The 27,259-nt window shown below is 51.1% G+C and overlaps 1 protein-coding gene across 7 annotated transcripts; it reads right to left on the bottom strand.

Annotated features, from left to right (window-relative positions):
- Positions 1 to 1,118: 1,118 nt before the first annotated feature.
- On the bottom strand, positions 1,119 to 11,661 carry PAQR7 (progestin and adipoQ receptor family member 7). 7 transcript variants are annotated; one of them, XM_046663343.1, is made up of 4 exons: positions 11,408 to 11,661; positions 9,186 to 9,424; positions 7,409 to 7,505; positions 1,119 to 3,197 (listed from the first exon to the last, which is right to left on the bottom strand). In XM_046663343.1, the coding sequence occupies exon 4, from the start codon at positions 3,174 to 3,176 to the stop codon at positions 2,133 to 2,135; it is 1,044 nt and encodes a 347-aa protein (XP_046519299.1). In that variant the 5' UTR covers positions 3,177 to 3,197; positions 7,409 to 7,505; positions 9,186 to 9,424; positions 11,408 to 11,661; the 3' UTR covers positions 1,119 to 2,132. The 7 variants fall into 7 exon arrangements, with proteins under 7 accessions (XP_046519299.1, XP_046519297.1, XP_046519301.1 ...); XM_046663341.1 differs by having other exon boundaries at positions 7,409 to 7,502; XM_046663345.1 differs by having other exon boundaries at positions 7,409 to 7,502; positions 9,266 to 9,424.
- Positions 11,662 to 27,259: the final 15,598 nt, after the last annotated feature.

The raw sequence follows: 27,259 nt of genomic DNA, 5'->3' as shown, positions 1-27,259 counted from the left end.
CCCCAGCGTCGGCCCCGCCCCCGTAAGGCCCCGCCCCCTCCCCTAAGCCCCGCCCGACGCCTCCCCCACGCCCTTCCTCTCAGGTGTGGAAAGCCTTCACGCTCTTTCTGTTCTCGTTCAGGAGTTGCTTTCCGGAGCCTATGCTGTGTGATCGCCTTCGCAGCATAGCACAAGGAATGTGTTTTTTCTTTTGGCTCAATTAGTTGCACTTTCTTACTGTAAAGTAATAACTACCGGGGGCTCAGGGTTTTCCTTGTCTCATCGCTGAATCCTCACAATCATCCCAAAAGGAAGGATGGAGCCGAGGCTCAGGTGCGCCAGGGTCCTCCACAGGACCCTAAATGGTGACCCTAAATGAATTACTTTTGTAATTCAAAAAGAAAAAAGAAATCTAAGCATAAGTGTGAAACCACATGGGAGAGGACTTAGAAAACCATGAATGCTAAAAATTTGGAGTCAAGAACTAGCTTTCAGTCCTGCCTTCACGGCTTACTATGTGGCCTTGGATTTTAAAGAGGATCAAACGAGGTTTGTGAAACTACTTTGTAAATTCTCAAAGCCCCTCAGAAATGCAAAAATGCTGGCAACCCACCCGTCCTTCCACCCTAACCACAATCCCCATAGATGTCATATTTATATAGTAGGATATTTTAGCAGTACAGCCATATTTCTTATTCATTTGGAGTTTTGTTCTTTTCTTATCTGTACTTCCTAATTTTCCTTCGCTGTACATATATTGCTTGTGTACTGTAGAAAATGCACTATTACAAAAGTTACATATAACAATATTACAAAAGTTAATGTATAAAATCCTCCTTGACTGAAGGAAAGACCAAAAAATGAAATCTTTGTCAAATTATAAGGTGCAATTATGTATATTTTAAACACATTCTTTTAATTTCTAAAACTTATTTAGTAACAAAACGCCTCCGCCTTTCCTGCCAAAAAAAAAGTTCACTTATATAGTGTATAAAGCCCCAAGCCCACACGCCAGGCAAACATAAAACAGGAACTGCCCCCCTTCTCCCTGTGCCCACCCCCAGGAGCCCCAGTTTCCTTGGGAAAACCTCCTCCTGGCCCCTCGCTGGGACAGGAGACAAAAAGCAAAGAGGCAGCTGTTAGCACAGTCACTTTATTGCATCTAGGACACATCAGAGTCCAGATCACCGCCAGCTCCAGCCCCACTGAACTCCTCCTTCCATACCTCTTGGCCTTTGTACAGGTTTTTCCCTCTGCCGGGAAGGTCCTTCCTGCATCTGCAAACTCCTACTCACCCTTCCCAACCCAAGACCCTGAGGGTCCCAGGCTACACTGATTATTCGCTCCTCAGTGCTTCCCCTGACAGTTCATTCCATTATTAAAGTCTTCATCATCTCGTATGGATCCACGGGGCCCAGTCGGTGGTGTACCTCTGAGCAGAGGCCTAGGAAACACGTACTGGATAACTGAATCGTGAACAAGGGAACCAGGAGAGAGGCTGGGAACAGGATGGGTGGGACACGGAGGCCAGAGCTACACCATTGGGGCTCACCATCTAGGGCAGTGACTGAAGAGGTGTGGGGCACTGGATGGGATCCATTTCCACCTGGCACACTCTTCTACCTTTGGGGGCTCCCTGGAGCTCCAAACCTCCAGGCTGGGGTTCAAGGCACAGTAAGCTCCTGCACACACTTGGGGCCCGCCCCTTCCCTATCCACCCAGGAAACCTGGGTAAGGGGGCTGCTGAGGCCTCCCCTGCCTCTCAGCTCAAATCGGACTGGCCTTAATCCCACCTTCACCCCCTCTCAGGTAATCTGGAAGCCCCAAACCAGGGTCCTGGCCCTAACTGACCCCCCCATCCTTATCCTAGTGAAAGGCAGTGTGGGGAGGCAAATCAGGGTGGCCCACATCTTTCTCTCTTCCCCTCTCCTAGGGCAGGGAACTGGGGCAGGCCCAGGAATGGACTCCAGCAGTTCCCGGCCAATCCCCAAATCCAAGGACTGGCCAGTGCCGCCTGTGGCAGCTGAGGTGTGCGCAGAGAGTCACCGCGGGCCAGACACAAACAACTTTACCAGGACTTGTTCCCATCTGGAGCCAAGCCTGGACCCCTGGACCTCCACTATACCTCCCTCCCTATCAGATGCCACCCCCCTTCACTGGGTCTTCCGATCGAGTTTGCGCCGTACCAGCTGGCTCAGGAGGAACGCAGTGAGGAAACTGCTGCCCATGGTGAGCAGGAAGAGGCCGGAGAAGTTGTGGGGCCAGCGGGTGTGCAGAGGCTCATAGATGGGCCGGCGGGCCTCATAGTCCAGCGCCACGGCCTCCAGCTGAGCCAGCGTGCACAGCACCAAGAACACATGGAAGACCTGGTGGCCTTGCCCGAAGACATGGCAGCTGCCAGGGAACCAGCGCTCAGGCTCGAAGGCTGAGAAGAAAGCGGCAGCCAGCAGGAAGAAGAGCACCTGGCACTTGTGGTAGAGAAGAGCCGGGTCGTCCGTGGCAGGGTCGGAAACCAGGATGCGGTGCACCACGGGGCTGATGTCCAGGGCGTAGGCCAGTGCCGAGGGCACCTCCTGGAAAGTGCGGCCCAGCAGGCCGGGCTTCTGGGTGTACTTGCTATAGCAGGAGCCAGTGCAGGAGAGCCAGGCAAGAAAGGCAGCCATGGGCAGGAAAATGCTGTGCACCCGGGCATGCCAGGCGGGCTCGATGGCGTAGTGGAAGTGCACCAGGGCACTGCCATACTGGTACACGGCCACACCCACGTAGTCCAGGAAGAAGAAGCTGTAATGCCAGAACTCAGACTTGGCCTGCAGGAGGTGAGCCAAGGCACTGAAGGAGAGGTAGGTGAAGGAGGTGAAGATAATGATGAAGAGAGGCAGGGCGTGCGGGTCTCCCCAGAAGTCCACGGTCCCCGCGAAGACGGCCAGCCGCAGCAGCAGCACCAGGGCCGCCAGCAGGTGGGTCCAGACGTTCACGGCCTCGTTGTGCTGCTGGAACAGAGTGCGGAAGTAGAAGCGCCAGGTCTGATGCAGCGGCCGGTAGCCCACATAGATGTATGGCTTCCAGAAGAGGGGCGGCACCTCGGCTCGGTCCACTGTGAAGACAGTATCTGGCTGCACAGATGGCTGAGGCTCCTGGTGGACCTGCCGCAAACTGGGCAGGAGGTGGCTGAGCTTCTGGGCCACCAACGTGGCCATGGCTGTGGGTCAGACAAGGAGCTGGAAGAGAGGCGAGAGCAAAGTCAGGAGGCTGGGGTGCTCAGCCTGTCACCCACGTGAGCAGCAGCTGGGAAGCCCTGATGCCAGGTCTTATTCCCTCCTCCTGTCCCCTTATCCCTACACCGAATTTAAGAGGAGAGGAGTCATCCTAAGGGAGAGCTTCATTCTGACTCACGATTGTTCTGCTGTCTGATGTATACCGAGTGACTAGAACAGTGTCTGGTACATAATAGGTGCTCAATAAATGTTTGAGGAATGCATTACTTAAGGAGGCTCAGTATCTCAGCCATTTCCTTTCCAGTCCAGGCTCCACACAGCAGCTCCCACTGTTCTCTCCTGTGTTCATGCTGCCATCAGTGTTCACCTGGTGGTGACAATGACCTTGCTAAGAGACCCACTGCCTCTACCTCTAGCCCCTTCAGAGCAGCCTGGGTCTCTCACTGACCCTCCATTACCCTACATGATTTGGTCCCTGTTACCTTTTCCAACCTTATTGCTCAACCACAATGCACTTCACATCCAGCCACAGCCTTACCAAACACCTGGGCCTGCTGTTTCTCATGTCTGCAGCTTGGCACAAGCTATTCCCTCCCCCTGAGACACTTTCCTCCTCTTGCATATCAGGCGAACTCCTACTCATCCCTCAAAACCCATTTCTTCTGTGATACTTTCCCTGGCCCTCTGAACCTCCTGTGATGACTCCTCTACTTGAGTGCCTACCATCAGATACCCATCCTGTGACCATTATATCACTTGTCATGGGCATTAACATTGTTAATGTAAGCTCATTGAGGATAGGCGGTTTGTCTCATTATTTTGGGAACCCCTTGGGCTTAGCAGGTAGCTGGTGCTCAATGTTTGTTGAATGAAAGAACAACATAACAGTATCCTGACAACACTTCATACCCTTCAAGACCCAACTCAGAATGCCACTTTCTTCCTGAAAGTCCCCGGTAACAACTGATCCTATAAAAACAACGCTTTCACTCAGCCATACCCCCGACTCAAGTTGCCCCCTCCAGCCCTTCCACACCCACCCATGGTTGCTAATTGCAAATAAATCAAATCTAACCCCTTACCCAAGGATTCAAGACCCCAGGACCTGCTCCCACCCTCATTTCCCACATAACCCAATGTCACATCCTGTACTAACTTCCTTTCCCTCCACTGACATCCTTGAAGGCCAATACAAGCTGCCATTTCCAGGGGACCTCCTTACTGCCTCCTTAGCTTCCCCTGTGGGAAACTTATAATGGCTTATACAATTTAGCATTTAAAATAGATTCATTCATTCATTCAACAAACACTTACTGAGCCCCTTCTCTGCCTCAGGTCCTGTGCTGGATCCAGGGGAGGGCAGAGTGGAAGGGGATTTGATCCCTGTCCTCAGGAACTTCATGGTATGACAGAGGTTACAGAGAGGAAAACAAATCATAGCAAATGCTTACACTGCACTTGCTGTGTGCCAGACACTGTTTGAAGCATTCTATGTGTAACTGACTCATTTAAGCGTCAGAACACCCTGTGAAGTATCATTATTCCCATTCTTCAGATAATAAACTGAGGCACAGAGAAGTTACGTACATGCCCACCCACCTACCTAGAAAGCAGCAGAGACACGATCTGAACTCAGTTAGGATCTTAACCACCATCCTAAACTGCCCTTTGCAAGACGAGGTAGCAAATGCTATTAATCATTTCATAATTATATACTATTTGTCTGATACCAGTTGCTTCATTCGGCCTTATCATTATTCACTGTGTCATTCATTAAATCAAACATCTATTGAAAAACTGGCACCTGCCAGTCAACTCCCCTCCCTCAACCTCCCTCCAACAAGCTGATTGGACTCAGCATCCAGGTTTTCTGTTCAGTGTTCACCAGATATTTACTGCAACTACCTTTGCACCAGTCACTGTAAGAGACAAGGAGATCCAGGCAGGATAAAGCACTGTGTTCTCTGCCACCAGCACCGGATCGCCCCGTCCCGAGGTCACCCAATTATCACACATGGTCCAAGTAAATGCAGAGGGCTTGAGAGGCAAAGGCCACAGTCCGATTTGCATCCCTAAGCTCCTCCTGCATTACATTCTGAGGTCATCTCTGGGGTCTGGCCTTTCCTAGTCCAGGGAGGAGGCGGGAGCTAAGTCATCACAGCACCGCCCGAGGGGCGCCCCGACATGATACTTGTCCTTTCTGTTCCCAGACAGCCGGGCACAGGGCAGGTTAAGAAGCAGACCGTGCTGACGGACTAATTAATGGGGCCACTTCCATCCAGAGCATGAGACCCCTGGCCCACCTTGCTGTTGGGGAGCCAGCACTGGATTTCTTCTCCTCCCTGACAGACTGGGCTTCAGCCTCAACAATCTGACCTCCGCCCTGGTCTACAACTTTGTCTTCCCATCTCAGGACCTCGGGGAGCCAGAAAAGGCCTCTGGAAGCATCTCGTGCAGCTCCCTTGTTTTACATCAAGGACACAGGAAGGCCTTCCTCAGAACTGCCCAGTCCAGCAAGGTTTCCATTGCACCACGAGGGCAAAGACCAGGGAATGACGACATGCGATGGTGGCCTGGTTCCTGAGTCCCTGTGATCTAAGTCCAGTCCAACGCTCCACATCCCACTCTTTGAACTTTCTATGGCATAACAGCATGTTAAAGGCTCTGAGAAGTCCTGCAGCAAAGAAACCTGCTTCTCTTTGTTGAACCTACATTTGCCAACCTTACGTAGCCAAGGATGCCTTTTCCTGTTACATATTATAAAGCCAGCTCAAATGTAATAAGTGTTTACTCTATGCTCACTCTTTACAATCTCATTGCAATTAATTCTCATGACTAGCTTGTGAGATAGGTATTATTATGCCCATTTTGTTTGTTGAGGATAGTGAAATTCAGAGAGATTAAGAGCTCATTACCCAAGGTCAGAGAGAGAGAGAGAGAGAGAGAGAGAGGTGGGGCCAGGATTTGAACCCAGCTCTCTGACTGCAGAGACTGGACCTCTTAGCCACTCTGCTACAGCCCTGCCTCCTGTCACACCTATCTGCACCCACAGAACTACTTTGGAAAATACTGGTCTCTAGGGCCGGCCCAGTGGTGCAGCAGTTAAGTTCTCAGGTTCTGCTTCTCGGGAGCCTGGGGTTCGCTGGTTGGGGTGCAGACATGGCACCGCTTGGCACACCATGCTGTGGTAGGCATCCCACATATAGAGTAGAGGAAGATGGGCATGGATGTTAGCTCAGAGCCAGTCTTCCTCAGCAAAAAAGAGGAGGACTGGCAGTAGTTAGCTCAGGGCTAATCTTCCTCAAAAAAAAAAAAAAAGAAAAGAAAAGAAAATACTGGTTGAAAGCAGGTACCCAAGTCTTTTCCCATAAATTATTTCCTTGGGTTTCTAGCAATGGATTCACATCCAGAGACCTCAGTCTCCCCCAGTTATCACTACCCACTCGCTCTGCACCAGGGAAGGCCTGGCTCACTACCCCATCATGGGGGTGATAGCTCACTCACAGCCTCCTCCCCCTCCCCGAGCACAACAGGCTCTAAGCACAGAACCCAGAGGCCACATACTGAGATAACAGAGATCCTGCCGCCCTATCTCCTTTAGACCTCAGCCAGAGGCCCCATTCCATCTGAATAGGTCTACTTTCAGAAATAGTTCCCATCTCCAGATTCCATGGAAAGGGGCCCTGGATCCAGGGGAAATGAGCAGGGGTCCAGCATGAGCTGGAAGGGTGAGGGTGGGGATCCAGACAGCACCCTCAGGGCATCCTCTGCGTAGTCTGCCCACCAGGCTGCCGGGATCTGCCGGTTCCAGGCTTCCCACTCCAGCCCAGGACACCTCCACGGCCCCCTCCAAGCCTCCCATACTGCGCTAGTTACCTAGGGGTTTCTCTCAAGCCTGGGGGCTGATGACTTCCGCTGTAGGATGGGACAAATTTGCCAGAGGCCAAGTACTGAGTGGCACTTCCACAGGTGAGGGTCACCAGGCGTGGGACTTCCAGGGACTGGAGGTGTCTTGTGTGATGTCACCACCAGAGGGTGGGGCTAAAGACAACCTTCACCCCTCTACCCTCCCCCCATCACCACTCCCACATCGGTCAAATCCAGGCTAAACTCTGCCCTCCTGGCCAGGCCTTAGCTGCAGAAAGAAGCCCACGGTTAAGCTCTGCGTGAAACATCTGGGGAAAGCGAGGGCTAGCCGAAAAGCTGTGACTTACCCAAGATCACACGGCAAGGCAGGCAAAGCTGGGCTGAGACCAGGTGTCCAGGGCCTGGTTGAGGGATGTCAGGGCAAACTTGACTGGCTTCTGTCTGCTCCTCACCGGGAATCAGAGTGGAAGGAAGTCAGGAAGAGAGGAGAAACGACACATAAAGGCTCGTGAAGGAGATGGACTTCAGATTCAGACAAACCAGGTCTGACTCCTGATTCCGTAACATATTAGCTGTGTGACCTAAGACAGGCGACTCCCCTTCCGTTATCCTTAGCTCCCTCATGGGAATTATTATCTACCTCATAGACTGCTGCAAAGATAAAATTTATTAGAAGAAAGTGTTAGCACAGTTTCAAGACTCAATAAACGATTGCTATTATTATTTATTAATAGCAGTAGTAACTAATTACTACTAAGAATAGTAGTATTTAAAATATCTCCAGGGGCAAGCCCGGTGGTGCAGCAGTTAAATGCACACATTCTGCTTCGGTGGCCCGGGGTTCACCAGTTCAGATCCTGGGTGCAGACATGACACCGCTTGGCACACCATACTGTGGCAGGCATCCCACATATAAAGTAGAGGAAGATGGGCATGGATGTTAGCTCAGGGCCAGTCTTCCTCAGCAAAAAGAGGAGGACTGGCAGCAGATGTTAGCTCAGGGCTAATCTTCCTCAATCAATCAATCAATCAATCAATAATAAATAAATAAATAAATAAATAATATCTCCAGCCTGAGATTTCCTCGGGGTTCTCTAAAAAACTCATTCCTCTTTTAGCCCTCAATAGCTGGGTCCACTGGATTGGGGGGCCTTAGAAAGTTATCTGTGTTTCTTTAAACATTTACCTTTCTCTGAGGGCGCATTTAGGGACCAGGGGAATTTGGCGGGAGTTTGGACTTCTAGAGACACTGACTTTATTTATTACTTAAAGTGTTCTCAGCAAAGACCATTCAGAGTAACCTTTCTGGATTCACAGAGCCCTGAAGATTTGCACTTGCCCCCAGACCCAACAGAGGTAGACGGGAAGTGAAACCCCCAGGGACAAGGGTCCCAGCCCTAGCAGTCCCAGCAGCCGGCAGAAGGGAAAAGTGGGTGGCCCGCCCTGGCAGTTAATCTGACAGGCACGTGGGGCACGTGGCCAGGCCGGGGCATGTCCTGCAGGTTTGGAAGGCTTCCAGGTTGTCTGAAGTTTAGAACTGAGATCTCCAGGCTCCAAGTCCGGCTTCCTCCATCAGCCTGAGCAGCTCCTTCCTCCTCTCCCGTCGCAGCTCCCCAGCCCTCCCAGCTCACATTCCCCTTTTCCTGAACTCAAGGTCAACCTCCTCACCTCCCTCCTCAACCAAGGCTGGCCACCCCTAGTTCCTCCTGGTCTCCACCTGATACACACTGTCAGAGTCCCCTAATCCCTCTGGGGGCAAAAATAGCAGACCAGGTTGGGAGGATGGGGTAGGAAATGGGCTATGGAGAGGAGAGCCACGGGTAGACCCATGCCATAGTTTTACTCCGCGCTCACTATATGCCAGGCACATGGCTGCAAAGCTGCGGCGCACGGTGAATGAAGCAGGCAGGCTCCCTGCCCTGACGGAGCTCACCCACACAATGAAAAGCCCACGGGCCTAGGGAAATCCAGACCAGAGGGAAGGCGCCCAGGTAGTGACCATGGAGCACTGGAGAGAGCTGCGGCTCCAAGGAAGGGTGTCTACCACTCACCTCGGGCACATCTTTCAAGAGAAGCCAGGTCCCCATTTTTATGTGAGAATGGGATTTCAGGTCTGGAACTTACCAGCTGTGTGACTTTGCTAAAATCCCTTAACCTCTCTGAGCCTGTTTCTTCACTTACAATCGAAGGATAATAATAGCCACCTTTTGGGCTCTTGTGAGAGTCAAAGTCACAGATGCTAGGCGTTGGCTCTGGCACAGCACTGGCTCCACTGTTTTTGTTGGCTTCTAGTCCTGGCTCAGCCACTCAGTCCCTGTGTGACCTTGGACAAGTCCCTTCTGCTCTCGGCCCTGTTTCTCCACCTGTCAAAGGAGAGAGTGAATTCACCAGTGACTTCAAAGGGCCCTTCCTGGCCTACTATGTGCCAGGTGCTAGAGCCTCAGCAGCAAATAAAGCAGTTAAAACACTGCCCTTAGAGAATTAACAGCCCAGCTATTTAACAGCTAAAGGGAACACCTAAGGGTTTTAACACCCTGCCCTATTGGAACTCCTAACTCCTAAGTATCATTGAGTTATAATTCCACTTCCTCTTTTGCCTCCTTTCTGACATGCAAAATATTCATTGTTGTTTCTCTGGCCCCAACTGTTCAGCACACTCCCTTAAAGAGAGCTTTATCTTGCCATGGAAGGCAAAGTTTAACCCCATTGGATAAAAATGATAAGGCCAGGCCAGTGTTAACCACGGGCTGTCAGAGGTAAACTCTCCTGAAGGGTCCTGATAAGGACAGCACAGTCGGGCAGAGCCTGAAATGTTACTAACTAGACCAGGCACTGCGGGCAGTAACTTACAGCGGCTTGCTGTTTACCAATGACTTTCACACACATTTCACCTCTCCCCTCCAGCAACTCTTTGAACCTGCAACTAAGCCGGTGTCACAGCCGCGAGGGCAGGATGGCAGAGCACAGGGGTCTGACTCCAAAAGCAGTGCTCCTGCCCTCCATCTGCTGTATTCAGCTCCCAGGTGCCCAGTGGGCGGCCAGAGATGATACAAGCAAAGTTTTCATCTCCGGCTGGCTACTCGCTGTCTCCACAACTGGGTCACCTCCCTCAGTGCAAACCAATTCCCCAACTCGGCCCAACGTGTTTAAAGAAAAAGTCCTTCCATGTCTTCCAAAACTGAACAGGAACCACTTGTGGTTTTTTGTAACTGCACTTTGGGCCTCCATTTGTCCTGAAAAGTGTGATCAGCACGAGATAACTCTTACAGGAATTCTTTCGTGGAGATCAGACTCACAAATGCTGTGAGGACAGGGAAGAACCTGGAGAAAAGCAGGCCCAGAGAAGTTAGGGGAGCTGGCTACAGTCACCCAGCACAGGGGGCAATAAAGGGAGCTGAGATTCACCATTGACCAGCAAGCAGAACTAGCAAGTTCGCTGGGCAGGAGAACTGAAGCTGGCGAGGGGTGGCCTCTCACCAAGGAGCCCAGAGGTGGCACAAGGCCCATGCCTGGAGGCTGAGCTCCTCTCCCATAGGAGCTAAAACATGGAGTCCTGGGCCATGTACTCAGGGGTAGCCAGGCTCTGAGAATCCATCAGACTCTCAGACTTCTCAGCCTTGGCCTGACCTGGCCCCATCCTCCCACCAGGCCTGCGGTGGGGGGGGGGGGGGGGGGAGCCTGACCCAGGGAAACCTCTGGGGGTCCTCAAAGCCTGTGGGCTTGAGGAAAGTGCTGTGGGGCTCCTTCCCCTTCCCTCACTGAGTGAGGGGAACCCCCATGCTCTCCTGACACGAAGGGAGCTTTCCTCATCCCCACGGGGCTAGGCTCCTTTGGAACAAGTGCCCTCCTGGACCCCAGCAGCGCTGTTCCCATTGTTTCCGGTTTCCCAGCTGGGAGCCCCTCACATCACCTAGTTCCAGGTACTCACACTCCTTTTTGCCCCCAGAGTCTCCCCAGATTCCTCCTCCAGTCCTGCCTAGCTTCCTGCAGGACTCCGAGGCCCTCCCAGGCCAGCCCGGTCCTCTGCCGCTCGCTCACAGACGTCCTCCCCCTCCGGCTCTGCCTCTCTGCCTCCCTGCCTCCTCCGGCCTCCTCCACTCCTCCCGGAGATGCTCCCGCTCTGAGCCTCCTTCCTGCTCCCACTCCCTCGCGGCGGCGCCCCCTCCAGCTGGTCCCCTGGCGTCCTCCCACTCTTGACCGGAGGTGCGCCCTCTCCGGCGACAGAGGCCTGCCGGGGCTCCCTCCCGCCTGCTCACGCGACCGGCCCCCGTCCAGCCCAGCCCAGCCTTGAGCCGCCCGCAGCCCCCCACGCGCCCCCCACCCCCCACGCGCCCCCCACCCAGTACCTGCGGCCGAGCAGCGCTGGGCGCGGGGCGGGCGGCGAGCGCACGGATAAAGGCGCAGCGGCTCCGCCCCGAGCCCGGGGGAGGGCCGGGGGGCGGCGGGCGGCGGCGCTCACTCCGGGCTCGGGGCTGGCCTTGCGCAAGCTTCCTCTCCCACGCCGCGTCCGCGGGTTGCACGGGGGCGAGAGGGGTCACCCCCACCCGGACGACGGAGTCTTGGGAGGGCCTGGGGTCATCGTGCAGATGGGGACACGGGGGCCCAGAGAGCAGAAATGGTTGCGCAAGTCCGGCGGTGGCGCTGCGGAGGCTGCGGCTCAGCGGCCTCCGCTTCCGGCTGACTTGAACCTCGGCTCCCGAGGCCGGGCGGCTGCCGGTGGGGGCACGTCGTAGCAGGAGCGGGAGAAGGTTCCCAGCGAGAGCCCGCGGCCCGGTCCCGAAGCCACGCAGACCCACACAGTCCACCCTCACTAGGCGGCTTCTGGTGGAGATACAACCGACCTTCCCATCTTCATCGCTCCGCCTGCGGAGCTCCAGCCCACCTCTGTGCCCCCGTCTTATTCAAGTTCCCACCCAAAGACCTCTCAGGTAGCTTCCCCTGAAGCCCAAGGCTCACTGTTTGGACCTCTATTAAAACACTCGCTTTCAGGGGCCAGCCCAGTGGCATAGTGGTTAAGGTTGCGCTCCTCTTGCCCGGGGTTCACAAGTTTGGATCCTGGGTGCAGACCTACACACCGCTCATCAAGCCGTATGTGGCGGCATCCCACATGCAAACTAGAGGAAGATTGGTACAGATGTTAGCCCAGCGACGATCTTCCTCACCACACGCACACACACAAACCCCACTTTCTTCTCCCTAGTGTAACGTCCCCCACCGGGAGTGGGGCTGAGGAATCCCCGCACATAGTAGACCCCCAGTACATACTGAACCAACAAAAGCAGGGGTTGTCCTCTCCTCTGGTGTGCTAAGACCTGGCCCAGGCGGCATGGGGAGACACCCCTCCCCTGTCTTGGGAGTATGCAGCCTGATGGATGAAGAGCTGAGAGGAGACTGTCGGGGAAGGACCCTGCTCTGCCCTCAGGGAGCTTTGAGTCCATTCAGAGAGACAGTTGTGGCCGTGATGGCAGGATCCAAGTCCTGGCACTATCCCTAACTCACCCTGTGACCTTGGGCAAGCCTCCTTGTTCTCTCTGGGCCTCGGTTTTATTACCTGTAAAATGCAGATAAGCATAATACCAACCTGTCAGCATTGTTCGGAGGATTAAATAAAACGTTTGGTATGAAGGTTCTTTGTCAGCTGCAAGATACTAGAGGAACATGTTTTTCTTTATTATAACCAAATGCATATAATCATAATGTAATAGGATGAAATAGGTCTTAGCTTCAACGGGTTCAGACAAACCCTTAAAAATTAGTTAAATCTCCCTTACCCACATGGATAGGAAAAGTGACACAGAAAATCCAATCATTTAGAAGAGACAGGGTATAGGAAATGAAAACAAGGAAGGACATTATGGAGATTATGTTCTACGTGATGGGGTATAGTCTATCATAGTGAATAAAAATTTAAAACTTATAAGGTGATTTGGCTTCAGCTTCCATTTTTGGAACACCTTGTCTTGTTTTTAAAGCCATAGCTTATAAAACTCTTGCTGTGCGCAGAGCCATGTGCTACACTGTTGTCATGATTATCGCCTTTGATCTAGACAACCCTATTAACCCATTTTACAAATTGGTGAGCTGAGGCTCAGAAAGGGGACTCAGGACTGTTATATTATCTCATTTGGCTTCATGCATTCCTGCCAGGTGGTGTGTTGCCCTGCATTTTATGGATAGAAAAACTGAGGCCGAGAGGGGAGAAAGATGTGTACCAGGTCATATAGCTCTGGGTGTATTCAGGCTCTGGGAAGTGGACCTGGAGGTATGCTTGGGGGAGAAAAGTCACTTAACCATGAAACTTGACCGTGGATAGTTGACAGCTGAATGACAAAAATAATGAAAATAAGAATAGGGGTCACTGATGGACCGGTTGCCATGTGCCAGGCTCATGCAAAGCCCCTTTGTGCACTGTAGGCCCATGATGGGGTTTTGTCATGATCTCGGTTTGTAGATGAGGTAACAGGCTTGGGAGAATGCTACTTGCCCAGGGCCACTCAGTTGGTAGCAGGCCCAGATGAAAGCCTGGCTCTCACCTGCTACCCAGAACTGTTCTCAAAGAGTGAAGCTGCGGAGCCTGGACACTTCCTTCCCCGCCCTGCGCTGCTCTGGGTCCTTTTTCCAGCCCAGGCAGCATGAGAGCAGCCCCAGGGGGCAGCTGAGGACACCTCCCTTCCCTGCCCTCCTCCAACTCAGGCCAGCTGGGTAAGGCCTGATGACCCTACTGCTCCAGGATTGCAGAGCCCTGTACTCCTTTGAGTCCAGAACCTTGGAAGGGAGACCTATCTGGGAACCTGTGCATCATGCAGCTGCCCTCCCAGGTGCCAGGCTCGGCTCTAGAAGCACAGGGTCTCCAGGGAGGCTGGATTCCTGGGAAGGCCTAAGTCAAGTCCCTGAAAGGAGTCAAAAGGCTCCAGAGGTCAGGCTGTGAGCCCGGAGACCATCAGGAAGGGTTTCAGTGGACCAAAGTAAGAGAAAGGACCAGTGTGTGGTGCCTGAGCTGTCCTGAACCCCTTCTTATCCTTTCCCCAAAACAAGACCATCTATTCACTGGAAGCAGCAAAGCAGTGCGGCACGTGGCTGTATTCTGCCTGGGTTCACGTCTTAGCTCTGTTGCTCACCAGCTGTGTTACCCAGGGCAAGTTCTGTAACCTCTCTGGACGTTTATTTATCTCCTCAACTCTAAAACCGGTTAAAAATGCTCACCATACAGGGTTGGCATGAGGAGTAAATGAAAGAATACATGTATGCTCACAGCACCTGGCATCTAGTAACTGTGCAATAAATACCAACTATTACTCTATCTCAGTTCTTTACTCTCTCCCTATGCCAATAAGTGAGAAAAATAAAGGCTTGCTGTAAGCCCCCAAATTGTGAGGTAGCCTGTTACGCAGCATTATGGAAGCAATTCCTAGCTCATACACATAGCAAAGCCAGGGTGCAAACCCAGGTTGTTGCACTCAAGACCACAATCTCGACCGTGCATGGTTCAGCGGGAGCACAGTGCAGGAGGGACTGAGTTCCTACAGAGACTCCCTGCCTCAAGGCCACGTGGGGTGAGTCCTACAGAATGAGGAATTCACCAAGCCATGAGGAGGGGAAAGAACTTTCCAGGCAGAGGGAACAGCATGTGCAAAGATGCAGAGGTGTGAGAGGCGGGGTAAGTTTGGGGAATAAACCATCATGTTCTGGGGCCGGAGTGTAGGAGACCTGTTGGCAGCAGATAACATTAGAAAGGTAGGGAGAGGCTGGAATGTGGAGAGCCAGCCAAGGGAGGGCTTTCTCCTGGAGGCACTGCGGAGACTGGAGTTAGAGAGGAGACAGGTTTTGCTTTGGAGAGAGCTGGGTGGGATGGGGTAGCTTTCCTCTCTGCAAGCCTAGTGAGGGGCCTCCAAGGAGCCCGGTCAGAGGCGTGGCAGGTGTCCCCTGGGACTCCGTGGCCTGGTATCTGACTCTTGCCTGAGAATCCCAAAGAGCTGGCTGCCTTCTCAGGTGAGCAGGCCACAGGTGCATGCTGCCCCTAGGCCAGAATTGGGCCACAGGGGAGAGTCAGCCGGAGTCAGCAGCAGTGGACTCAACCCAGGAAGTTCTCCTGAAGGGGACACGAGGCCTCAGCAGAAGACGCTGGAGGTGTCCTGGGATGTCCTAGGATTAGGATGGGCGTCCTAAGCAACTGGCTCATAGAGATGCTTTGCTCTCGGCAAAGGATCTGCCGATGGGAGGCCCCGCAGTGACTGTCCCCAGTGTGGCAAACGCAAGAGGGAGCCAAGTCACACCTACTTCGCCCACCCCAGATTTCAGCCTCAGTAGGGGTGGCCAGCACTGACCCCAGCCCCATCCCGAGTGCCCACCAGGCCTCTTCCACTTTCTGGCCTCTGAGCTCCCTCGGAAGCTGTAGCACAGCCCGCTAGTTTAGGTGCAACAAGTACAGGTAGGTGACACACTGGAAACAGCCCTCACCCAATGGTGCGTGGAAGCCATTGGAGAAAGCCGCAGGCTCCTGCCCAGAAGCAGCCGGCTCTGGGAGGCACTCTGCCTGCGGGGCAGGCTTCCCGGAGGCCAGGCTCCCTCGCCTACAGCAGCGTCGCCTACAGCAGCGTCTGCCCGACACCTCCTCCTCCCTGCTCTGCCTCCTTCCTTGTCTCCCTCTCCCCACGCCCTCCCTTCTGCTTCCTGGGGTCACCTCCCAAACAAACTCCTTCCCCCTATCTCTGTCTCAGGCTCTGATCTGGGCGGAAAGCAGACCAAGACTTCCAGGAAAGCACTCCCCACCCCCACAAGAAAAAGAATTATCTTGAAGCCCCTGCCAAGCCTGGAAAGCATGAACTCTAGTTCAAGAGAGTAGGTTGCTTAAGTGAGACCTTTCCTGACCCTGTAACGTTTCCTCCAGACTGGGGGTGGAGGGGGGTGGGGGGCGGAGGCTCAAAGGGCAGAAAGAGAGAAGAAGCTGACCACGTGTTCTTTTCCCTGTCCAGACTCCAAGCTGCCAGCATGTTCCGACCTCTTGCCCTTTACACTTGATGCTCCTTCTGTGTGGAGCTCACTTTGCCCCAGAGAGGACCGACGGCACAGTTTCTGGGGCCCTGTACAAAACGAAAATGCAGGCCTTTGTTCAAAAATTAAGAATTTCAGGATAGTGACAGCAGAACATTAAACCAAGGGTGGGACCTTTCCGAGCACAGGGCCCTGTGTGACTGCACACGTCCCACGGCCATCACGGTGGGCCTGGCTCCGATCAGCTGAATGTCTGGCCGCCCCCCTTCCTTCGGATCTCTGTTTAAATGTCACCTTATCGGAGAGGCTTTCCATGATACCTATGTAAACTGGCACCTGACCTTCACCCACCCCGACACCCTACCAGGCCCCTCGAATTACCCTTCCCAGCCTCGTTTTCCTTCAGGGCCCTCAGCACCCCTGACACGCTGTCTGATTCTTCCTGCCAGAATGTAAGCTCCCAGAGGTCGTCAGTCCTGTCTAGTCACCACTGTGTGCCCAGGACTGGAAGAGTTCTGACACGTCACAGGTGCTCAACAGAATTCATGAAAGGGAGGGGAGAAAAGGATGGAGGGAAGGAAGGAGGGAGGGAAGAGAGAGGGAAAGAAGACATCTTCACGGTGGAGCAGGCCTGGGCTAAGGGAGAGGAAGTCTCTGAAGCTGTGACTCTTATTCCCTCAAGTTAGTGAAACCATTTCTTTTCTTTTCTTTCTTTTTTTTTTTTTTTTGTGAGGAAGATTAGCCCTGAGCTAACATCTGCTGTCTATCCTCTTTTTGCTGAGGAAGACTGGCCCTGAGCTAACATCCGTGCCCATCTTCCTCCACTCTATATGTGGGACATCTCCAGCATGACTTGCCAAGCAGTGCCATATCCGCACCTGGGATCCGAACCAGCGAACCCGGGGCTGCTGAAGCGGAACATGCGCACTTAACCACTGCGCCACTGGGCCAGCCCCACCGAAACCATTTCTGGAGTTCCAGTGATTGGAAACTTTTTTTTTAAATCTGAGAGTGTCTGGTGAAGTCAAGGGACCCGCTCTCGGTTTCAACCAAGGGACAAGAAGACCAAGCCCACTTAGGGTCTAAACAGGCAGTGGGGGGAAGAGACAAAGCTGTTTTCTTTAGTACGACAGAGCCACAAGTCCCGCCTTGCTCAACATGCTGGCTCCACAAGCGTGTGTACGCCCCGGTTTATTTACACAAAGTAGCATACCAGTGGGTGTTCGATACCTTCCTTTTCTACTTAGCTGTTCTTGGAGATCATTGCTTGTCTGCACAAAAAAGGCCTCTTCCTGCCTATTTATGGCTGAATAGTTTCCACTGTATGTATGGATCATAATTTGCTTAACTGACCTCCTATTTGTGGACATTTAAATTGTTTCCAGTCTTTTGCTTATAAACAATGCTGCAATGAATGACCTTTCTTTTGCCTGCATCATTTTGCCTGAGTGTAAGAATATTTGTAAGATGAAATCATACAAATAGAATTGTCGAGTCAAACGGAATTTTGATAGATACTGCTAAATTGTGCTTCTTCGAGTTGGGCTGATTCATACCTTCTCAAGCAATGCGTAAAAGTATTTCCCTCCACGACTGCGTGTGGTATCAAATCTTTTGATCTTTGCCAATCTGCTAGGTGAAAATGGAATCTCAGTTTTCTTTTACTTCGAATGTCTCCTACTATGAGCGAGGCTGAATATCCATTAAAACACACTGTGATATTGCAATTTATTATAAGAAATATGTATTTGGTCTCTAACTGCTTCTGGCACAGAGCTCCTGAAATCTTTGCAATTTCTTAAGTGATAACAACACTAAGAGCGTCTCTTGTTCTGATATTTGTCTTTGACCCCATTCCTGACACAGGGTTCCTAAATCCCTTGTAATTTCCTAAGTGATAAGAGTACTAGGAGCATCTTTTGTCCTATTGAGGCAACTCTGAGTGGGATCCTGATGACTCCTGGGGCGGGGTGGGCTGGTCACCAGAAAGACCAAACCATGATTAGAAGCTAGGAATTTTCAGCTCCACGCACCCCCCGCTTCCCCCTCCATTTCTCCAGAGAGAGAAGTGGGGCTGGAAATGGAGTTAATAATTGATCATGCCTACATGAGGAGGCCTCCAGAAAATCCCAATAGCATGGGGTCTGGAGAGCTTCCAGGTGGATGAACACACCCACATACCAGGAGGGTGACACACTCCAACTCCACAGGGACAGCAGCTCCTGGGCTCGGGACCCTCCCAACCTTGCCCTACGTATCTCTTCATCTGGCTGTTTGTATGCTTTATCATATCCTTCAAAAAGTTCTGTGAGCTGTTCTAGCAAGTTAACTGAACCTCCAATCATAGCTGCTTGGTCAGAAATACAGGAGATGACCTGGGCTTATGACCTGTGTCTGAAGGGGGTGGCAGTATTGTGGGACCGAGCGTTTAACCTGTGGAATCTGATGCTATCTCTGGGTAGATAGTGTCAGAATTGAGCTGAATTCTCAGACTTCCTGCTGGTGTCTAAGAATTGCTTGATGTGGTGTGGAAGGTCTCCCCCGGCCTAGAAACACGCATGTTGGAATTGGGTCCAGGAACCCAAAAGACACATTTACAAGACAAAGAATTCACCATAATCCCCACCTCTAACAATCTAGCTGGCTTTAATTTCCTCATTTCCTTAAGTTTACAGCCCATATTCCGACATTGTTTTTCATAGTTTTAATCAGAAAAGACAGAGAATTTAATGTTCTGCTCTTTAGTTCCATTCATTTTTTTCACCAAACATTTATCCATATAATAGTCAGGATGAGTTAGGTTATGCTGCAGTAACAAACGATGCCAATATCTAAGCAGCTTAAATCAGCCTGTAGTTCTTGCTCACTCTACATGTCAATTGGCTATAGAGCGGCATGTCCTTGTCATTCTCACTGCAGGGTCCAGTGTGATGGTGCAGCCAGCCACCTCCTCCAAGATTAAGAGTATGGTTAAGTTGCTCACTGACTTTTAAAGTTTCTGCTCAGGAGTGATGCATATCACATCCATTCACATTTTGTTGATGAAAGCAAGTCACTTGGCCGCAACTAACTTGAAGGAGCAAGGAAGTGCAACAGGAGAAGAAAGAAATATTTGGTGGCCAGCACTAGTGGCTACCACACAGAGCATCTAGTCTGTGCCTGGCTCTCTGCTCGGTCCTGGGAAAAGGGAGATGAATCAGGTATTGTCCCTTCCCTCAGTCTTCTCTGTGGTCCAACATGATCAGAGAGCTCTTTCTGGGAAAACACATAACAATCACTTTTAATAGTTCCAAAATGTCCCATCAATAGAACAGACCATAATTTGCTCAATGATTTCTCAAATGCTGCGTATTCAGGATACTTTTATTTTTCTTTCTTTCTCTTTTTCTTTCAGTATTAAAATAACATTGCACATGGAAACAACCTAAGTGTTTATTGATGGATGAATGGACAAAGAAAATGTGGTGTATTTACATACAGTAGAATATTATTCAGCCACAAAAAAAGAACAAAATCTTTTCATTTGCAACAACAATGGATAGAACTTGAGGGGATTATACTAAGTGAAATAAGTCAGATAGAGAAAGATAAATATGGTATGATTTCACTTATATATGGAATTTAAAACAAAACAAAACAGGGCCAGCCTGGTGGCATAGCTGTTAAGTGCACATGTCCCACTTTGGTGGCCCGGGGTTCGCTGGTTCAGATCCCGGGTGCAGACATGGCACCGCTTGGCAAGTCATGCTGTGGTAGGCAGCCCTCAAATAAAGTGGAGGGAGAGGGGCACGGATGTTAGCTCAGGGCCAGTCTTCCTCAGCAAAAAAAAAAAAAAAAAAAAGAGGAGGATTGACAGCAGGTGTTAGCTCAGGGTTAATCTTCCTCAAAAAAAAAAACAACAAAAAACAAAAACAAAACAAAAAGACTGAGCTCACGCATACAGAGAACAGACTGTGGTTGTCAGAGGGAAAGAGTGGGGGGTGGGTAAAATGGCTGAAAGGAGTCAAAAGGTACAAACTTCCAGTTATAAAATAAATAAGTCCTGGGGCTGTAATGTATGGCATAGTGACTATAGTTAATAATACTGTATGGCATATTTGAAAGTTACTAAGAGAGTAAATCTTAAAAGTTCTCATCAAAAGAAAAAACATTTCAACTACTTACGGTGACAAATGTTAGCTAGACTTGTCATGGTGAACGTTTTACAATATACGCAAATATCAAATTATTATGTTGCACACCTGAAACTAAGGTAACGTTATATGTCAATTATACCCTAGTAAAAAATAAATAAATAAAATAACATTGCATACAATCACATCAAAGAGAAGTAAATATTGAGGAATAAAAATAGTGCAAGACTTGTACAAGGAGGTCTACAAAATATTGCTGAAAGCAATTTTAAAAGGTGTAAATATATGGAGAGAGAGTTTATCTTCGTGGATTGGAAGACTCCAGAATGTTAAAGGAGCAGTTCTCTCCAAATTGATCTATATATTCAATTCGATCCCTAACAAACTCCCAGGAGGTGTTTTTTGCAGAAATTGACAAGCCGACCCTAAAATTTATAAGAAAATGCAAAGGACCCAAAATAGGCAAAACGATTCTGAAAAAGGAGAACACTGAAAAAGGAGAACTCTGTACTAACCCAGAAATAAACCCTTATAACCCTTTATTTACCCAGAAATAAACGCTTACATTTATGATAAATTAACTAAAAAAAATGATAAGTCAAACTGAAAGAAAACATTTGCAAATATCACATATCTACTAAAGGACTTGTATCTAGGATATGTAAAGAACTCTCACAATTCAATAAAAAGATAAATAATTAAACTTTAAAATGGGCAATGAATTTGAATAGATATTTCACCAAAGAGGATGTATGAATGGCCAATAAGCACATGAGAAGACGGTCAGGATCCTTAGTCATTGTAGGAATGCAAATCAAAACCACAATAAGTTACCACTTTACACCCACTAGGATGGCTATAATTAAAAAGAAAAGAAATAGGGGCCGGCCCCATGGCGGAGCAGTTAGGTTCGCACGCTCTGCTTTGGTGGCCTGGGGTTACCGGTTCAGATCCCAGGTGCGGACCTATCACCGCTCATCCAGCCATGCTGAGGTGGCGTCCTGCATAGAGGAGCTACAAGGACCTTCAACTAGGAGATACAGCTATGTACTGGGGGGCGTTCAGGAGAAAAAAAAAAAAAGAGGAAGATTGGCAACAGATGTTAGCCCAGGGCCAATCTTCCAAAAGAAAAAAAGGAAAGAAATAACAAGTGTCAGGGATGTGAAGTAACTGGAACGCTCATACATTGCCTCTGGGAATGTAAAAATGGTGCAGCCACTGTGGAAAACAATTTGGCAGTTCCTCAAAGAATCAAACATAGACTTTTCTTATCACCCAGCAATTCCACTCCTGGGAATCTACCCAAGAGAGTTGAAAAGTGTGTCCACCCAGGACTTATACACAATGTTCCAAGGAGCATTATCCATAACGGCCCCAAAAGTGAAACAGCCCAAACGTCTTATCAATGATGAAAAGGTAAGTAACATGTGGTACCGTGTATCCATGCAATATCATATGGTTTGGCCATAAAAAAGAACAAGGTACTGACACATGCTGCAACATAGAAAAGCCTCAGAAACATGGTGTTGAGGGAAAGAAGCCAGGTGCAAGACACGCGTGCTGCACAATTGCATTGATCTGAAATGTCCAGAAAAGGCAAATCTATAAGAACAGAAAACAGATTAGTGGTTGCCAGAGCTGGGGGTGGGAATAGGCCTGAGACCTCTCTCTGGGATGATTGAATCATCCGAGTCAGAATCTAATTCTAAAATTAGATTGTGGTGATGGTTGCACAACTCTGTAAACTCACTGAGTCATTGAATTACACACTTCAAAGAGGTAAATTTTATGGTATATAAATTATGTCTCAATAAAACTGTTAAAAATAACATTGCAGTCAACATCTTTTAAACAGCAAATTTAAAATCATTTTTATTTCCTCACTATACAGAGGAGATCATTTTTCAGCTTGCCGCTTGATTTCAGATTCGCCTGTCTGGCTTCCTGAGGTCCTCCAGAGTTTGCTTCAGACTCTGGGCTCAGGACACATTTAATTTTCCTGCTTGGAACTGAGAGATCTCAGATCTTTCTACAGACTGGCACAGTCAGGCAAGGCTCTTTGAAAACAGAGGCATTTCACAGCTAGAGAAACTGAGGCTCAGAGAAATAAAGGGCCTGCTAAGGCCACACAGCGTTTGGCGTTTGGCAGCAGTCCCATCAATGTCTAGCCCAGACTGGCTTCATAAGACAAGTCCCAGGGGAACCAGTCATGGACCGAGCCGACTCGGCGTGGCACAGGTGGCCCCAGGACTCCTTCCAGCCAGAGCCCCTTTAACTTCTCTGGAGACTCTTGCTCCTGCTTGAGATGCTCCTGTAGCTTTTCCCTCTCAGGTGGACAAGCACAGTCTCACTTTCTAGGTCTCTTAAAAAGTCTGGTCTGGTTTGCGATCAAAATTTTCGTGTCCTTTTCAGTCTAAAGTTTCTCCTTCCTGATAGCTCAGAGGATGAGATAGAGGTAGCAAATGTGTTCTTTGTCTGGTGTGGTTGCAACGGGGCATCGGTGCCTCTGGGCACAGCAGGTACCCAAATGCTGATTCTGTCCTCTTGGGGCACTTTTGTGGGTTCCCAAGAGAACTCCCCAGCAGGGACTGCACGTGGCACTCCCAGGCAAGGTGGTGGCACTCTCTAGCCAGTCCCATATGACCCCCACCCCTCCACTTCCGCACCCTCCTTTCACCTCTCTGCTGCAGTTGTCCTGACCTGGGAGGAAGCCCCCTTGGGCAGGGTCCTTTTCGGAAGGCTCACAGCCACCTTCCTTCCTGAGGTTCTACTTCCTCCCCATGGAAACAGTCGCCATTCCCCACCACCTGGGCAAGAGCAGCCTGTTGCCAGAGGAACCGGTCACAAGCTGCTGGCCCTGTACAAATATTAGATAGTATCTTTGATCCTGATAACAAACTACAAGGTAGGCATTTTTCCCTCTGCTCCACCTCCCTTCACAGCTGAGTAAACTGAGACCCAGACACAGAAAGCAGAACTGGCTGGTACTAGAGTCCAAGTTTGCCTCACCTCAAAGCCCTTTTCTTGGGGCCCGCCCCACGGCCAAAAGGTTAAGTTCATGTGCTCTGCTTCCGCAGCCTGGGCTTCCCCAGTTCAGGTCCTGGGCACGGACATACGCATCACTCATTAAGCCATGCTGTGGCAGCGTCCCACATAGAAGACCTGGAATGACTTACGACTAGGATACACAACTATGTACCGGGGCTTTGGAGAGGAACGAAAAAAAAGGAAGATAGGCAACAGATGTTAGCTCAGGGCCAATCTTCCTCACCAAAAAAAAAGCCCTTTTCTTTCTTCTACATCAAGGATCCTCTTGGTCAGACTGAGGTCATTAACAGCAAATATTTATCAACATCATTACCAACAAATATTTAGTGAGTTCCTGGCAGTGGTGAGGCAGATCAGAACAGGCAATCTCGGCAGACCGGAGACCTGTTGGGCAAAGGGCAGGAGCAGGAAGGAGTTGGGATTGCCCAGCTGAGGACTGTCCTGGGGCCCAGGCCCAGGCATCCAGAAAGTAGATCCCGAGAAAGAATATCTGCAGCCTAGGGGCCAAGGAACAGGAGGTGGAGGTGCCATTTATCAAGGCTAAAACAGAGGTTTCGAAACTTTGCTACAAATGGAATCACCCCGACATCTTAAAAAAAAAACCCTGATGCCTGGACCATCCCCTCCCCCCCCCGCCAGACATTCTGATCTCATTGGTCTGGGGAGCAACCTGGGCATCAGGATTTTTAAACGAGTAGCAGAGTCTGTGGCCGGGACAGGGTGTGGGGAGGAGGGGCAGGCAGCTCTGGAGGTCTGACAGGAGGAAGTGGCAATGACATAGCCTCAGGCAGCCTGAGCTTCCAGGGCAGGAAGCCCAGGGTCCAGGGCACCAGGCTGGCCCAAAGTGGCACTTGGGAAAGATTGGCTGCAGGCCCGTGGGAGGGAAGGGTGGGCGGGACAGAAGGACGGGACGAGAAGAGAGGCAAAAGCCCAGACGCTGCCGTGGGTTTGAGTCCATTGTCTGTCGCTAGCTTTCTCTGTGACCTGGGACACATCGCTTCCCCTCTCTGGGCCTCAGTTTCTCCATCTGGAAAAGGAGAGGATTGAATTTGATGATGGCTAAAGATCCTTCCGGCTCCAGGGTTGGAGGACACCCCAGGCTGGACCTCCTAGTGTGAGATAAGCCCGCATGGAGTTTCCGATCTGCAGATCTGCAAACAGACCCTGCACTCCAGTCTGGGCAGGGGGCAGGCACAGAGGTTCACGAGCACCCCTCGCCCCTCCCTGGCTCCCCGGCCACTCCATCATGCTGCCAGACACGGGTCATGGAAATTTCCTCTTAGGCCCTCTAGTCCAGCCCAGGGAATGTGGCTATCCTTCCAACTTCAAGTGGAAATTTCCGCTCTCCCCCTGACAACTAGTGGGAGACACAGTGGAGCTGCAGACAGAGATCGTGGCATTGGGGTGGAGGGTGACTCCTGGTTACAGGCCACACAGGGTTCATCAGGGGGCCAGGCGTCCTCCTTCAAGAAGTATTTATGGGGCACCTCACCTACTGTGTGCTGGGCCCTATTCCAGGTGCCAGGGACGCAGGACAGAACAGGACAGGCTCAGTCTCCGGCCTCCGGAAGCATCTCTCCTAAAGGGGGGAAGAGAACACACATGCGTACTGCAGATAAACTGAGGCGTCGTAAGGAAAAGGGCGTGATGCTGGGGCAGGCAGGTGGGTTTTAGAGAGGGTGATCAGGGAAGGCCTTGCTGTGGGCGAGGTGACATTTGTGTGCTTGTCAGGGGGAACAGCAAGTACAAAAGTCCTGAAGCAGGGCCATGGCTGTCATGTTGAGGACGCAGTGGGCAGAGGAGAAGGTGATGAGATCAGAGAGTTTCCTGCAGCGCCTTCCCAGGGTAAGGACTTTGGATTTTAGGCTTAGTGCCGTGGGGAGTCCACAGGACATTTCTGAGCAGAGAGGGGAGAGGATCTGACTACATTTTATTTATTTATTTACTTACTTATTTTACAACCCGAGGATGGTGTTCATTTCAGTATTGGGCAGATTTCTTCTCAAAAGCTGCTCCAGTTTCAGGAGGCCAGCGTAAGCGTATATATTTTGCCAGGGTAAAGTTATACTTGTGAATGAACTCATGCAACAGACATTCTGCAGTTGCATCATTGGAGGCATTTGTAGCAGACAGTCAGAGGGCCTGACCCGTCCCCCTGCTGCTTGCTGATCCACATCTGCTGGAAGGCGGAGAGAGCAGCCTGCAAGGAAGCCACCGCTCCGGATTTTTAGTGCCTAAGGAGAAACTCTCTTCATTGGCCGTGATTTCTCCCTGCGTTCTGTTGGCCCCCCTGCAATGCTGTGTGGGCACACAGATCCTTTCAGAGGTCAATAGCACACTTCAGAACCGAGTTAAAAGTGGTTTCATGAATGTCACAGGACGCCAAGCCCAGGAACGAGGGCTGGAGGAGACGCTCTGGATATCTGGACCTCTCATGGCCAAGGACGACCTCCTGACCATCAGAAGCTCACAGCCCTTCTCCGGGGAGGAAGCGGAGGACACAGCGGGGGCCATCTCCTGCTCCAGGTCCAGGGTGATGCAGCAGAGCTTTCCCTCCGCGTCACACACCAGTCCCTCTCAGCTGTGGTAGCGAGGCTGTAACCTCTTTCCGTCAGGCTCTCCTCCAGGAGGTCATCTCCCAAGTCACGGTCAGTCAAGTCCAGAGGCCGGCGTAGGGCAGGGTGTCACCCTCACTGATAGGCACTGTGAGGGCAACACTACTCCAGAGTCCACAACCACCTGGAGGAGGGCCCGACCCGGGCAGCAGCACGCCTGGAGGGTGTTGAGCTGGGCCGTCCTCTCCCTATTGCTCTTGGGGGTCAGTGGAACTTTGGTAAAGAGAAGAGGGTGTTCCTTGGGGCAACAGGAAGCTGGGGGTAGAGGGTGTGATGCCAGGTCTTTCTCCATGTCAGCCCAGTTCAATGAGGCGCTTCAGGCTCAGAACGTCGCTCTTGCTCTGAGCTCATCACCCATGTATCTGTCCTGTCCCACATTTCCCATGATGCTCTGGGGGCATTATTCCGCTAAAGCCAACTTTGCACATGCCAGAGCCATTGTAAACGCTGAGAGCAGCAATTTCTTCTTCCATTTTGATGTAGCTGAGGTGGCAAAGGGGTTGGGCAGAGCGCTGGGGTGGAGAACCCGACTTCAGAGGGTCACCGGGACTGTGTTAGAGAACACACTGTAGGGGCCAGGGCAGAAAGAGGGGGACTAGTGCAGAGGCTCCCGTAAAGATCCCAGCAAGTGACTAGTGGTCCAGGCAGGGGAGTCACAGGGCCAGGGAGGAGGAGCTGAGGGAAGTGGTTGGCTCGTGTCCGGGAGTCTGCCTGCCTTGTCCTTCCACTGCCAGATCATTAACCGCCCCCTCCTCTCCGCAGGACACATGCATGGGACCCCATAGTTACCATTTCTTCTTTCATTCATTCATTCCATCAAGTATTTGTAGAGTGCCCAGGCAAATCTGACCAGGGCCCACACTGCTCAGCGCCCATTGGCGGCTCCCCAGTGCCTACCAAATCAAGTCCAAACTGCTAGCCCTGGCTGAGGGCCTTGAGATCCTCCCCCAGCCTCATGCCTCCCTACTCCCCCCATGTCATAGTCCAGTCGCTCCCACAGGCTGCCGTCTTGCCTCTCTCGTTCCTCCACGTGCTGCTCCCTCCACCTGAAACACCCACGGCTGCTTTTTCACCTGCTCTACTCCTGTTTCTCCTTTGGGACTCAGCTCAGATGCTGACTCCTCCACGACTGGTTGACTGGTCCCCACCACCTCAGTCTGACTTGGTTGCCCTTTTCTGTGCTTCTCTTGGCCCCTGTGATACCTACCAGCACCCACCACACTGTGACGCCTGTTAATTGCCTGTCCCCCTCCTAGGCTGGGTGTGCTGTTCTGTGACTTGTCCTGTATTCCTAGCAATTGGCACAGAGAACATTTTTTGAAAAGTGGGATGAATGGATGAAGGGTGCCAGGCCCTTGTTAGGTGCCCGGAATATACAGATGAATAAGAGACGTAGTACCTGTCCAAAGCA

The sequence above is a fragment of the Equus quagga genome, chromosome 5, assembly GCF_021613505.1.
Source record: "Equus quagga isolate Etosha38 chromosome 5, UCLA_HA_Equagga_1.0, whole genome shotgun sequence".
In the NCBI taxonomy this organism is placed as follows: Eukaryota; Metazoa; Chordata; class Mammalia; order Perissodactyla; family Equidae; genus Equus; species Equus quagga.
Note: the sequence above shows the minus strand (reverse complement) of the source record. Positions and strands in the feature narration are given on the sequence as shown.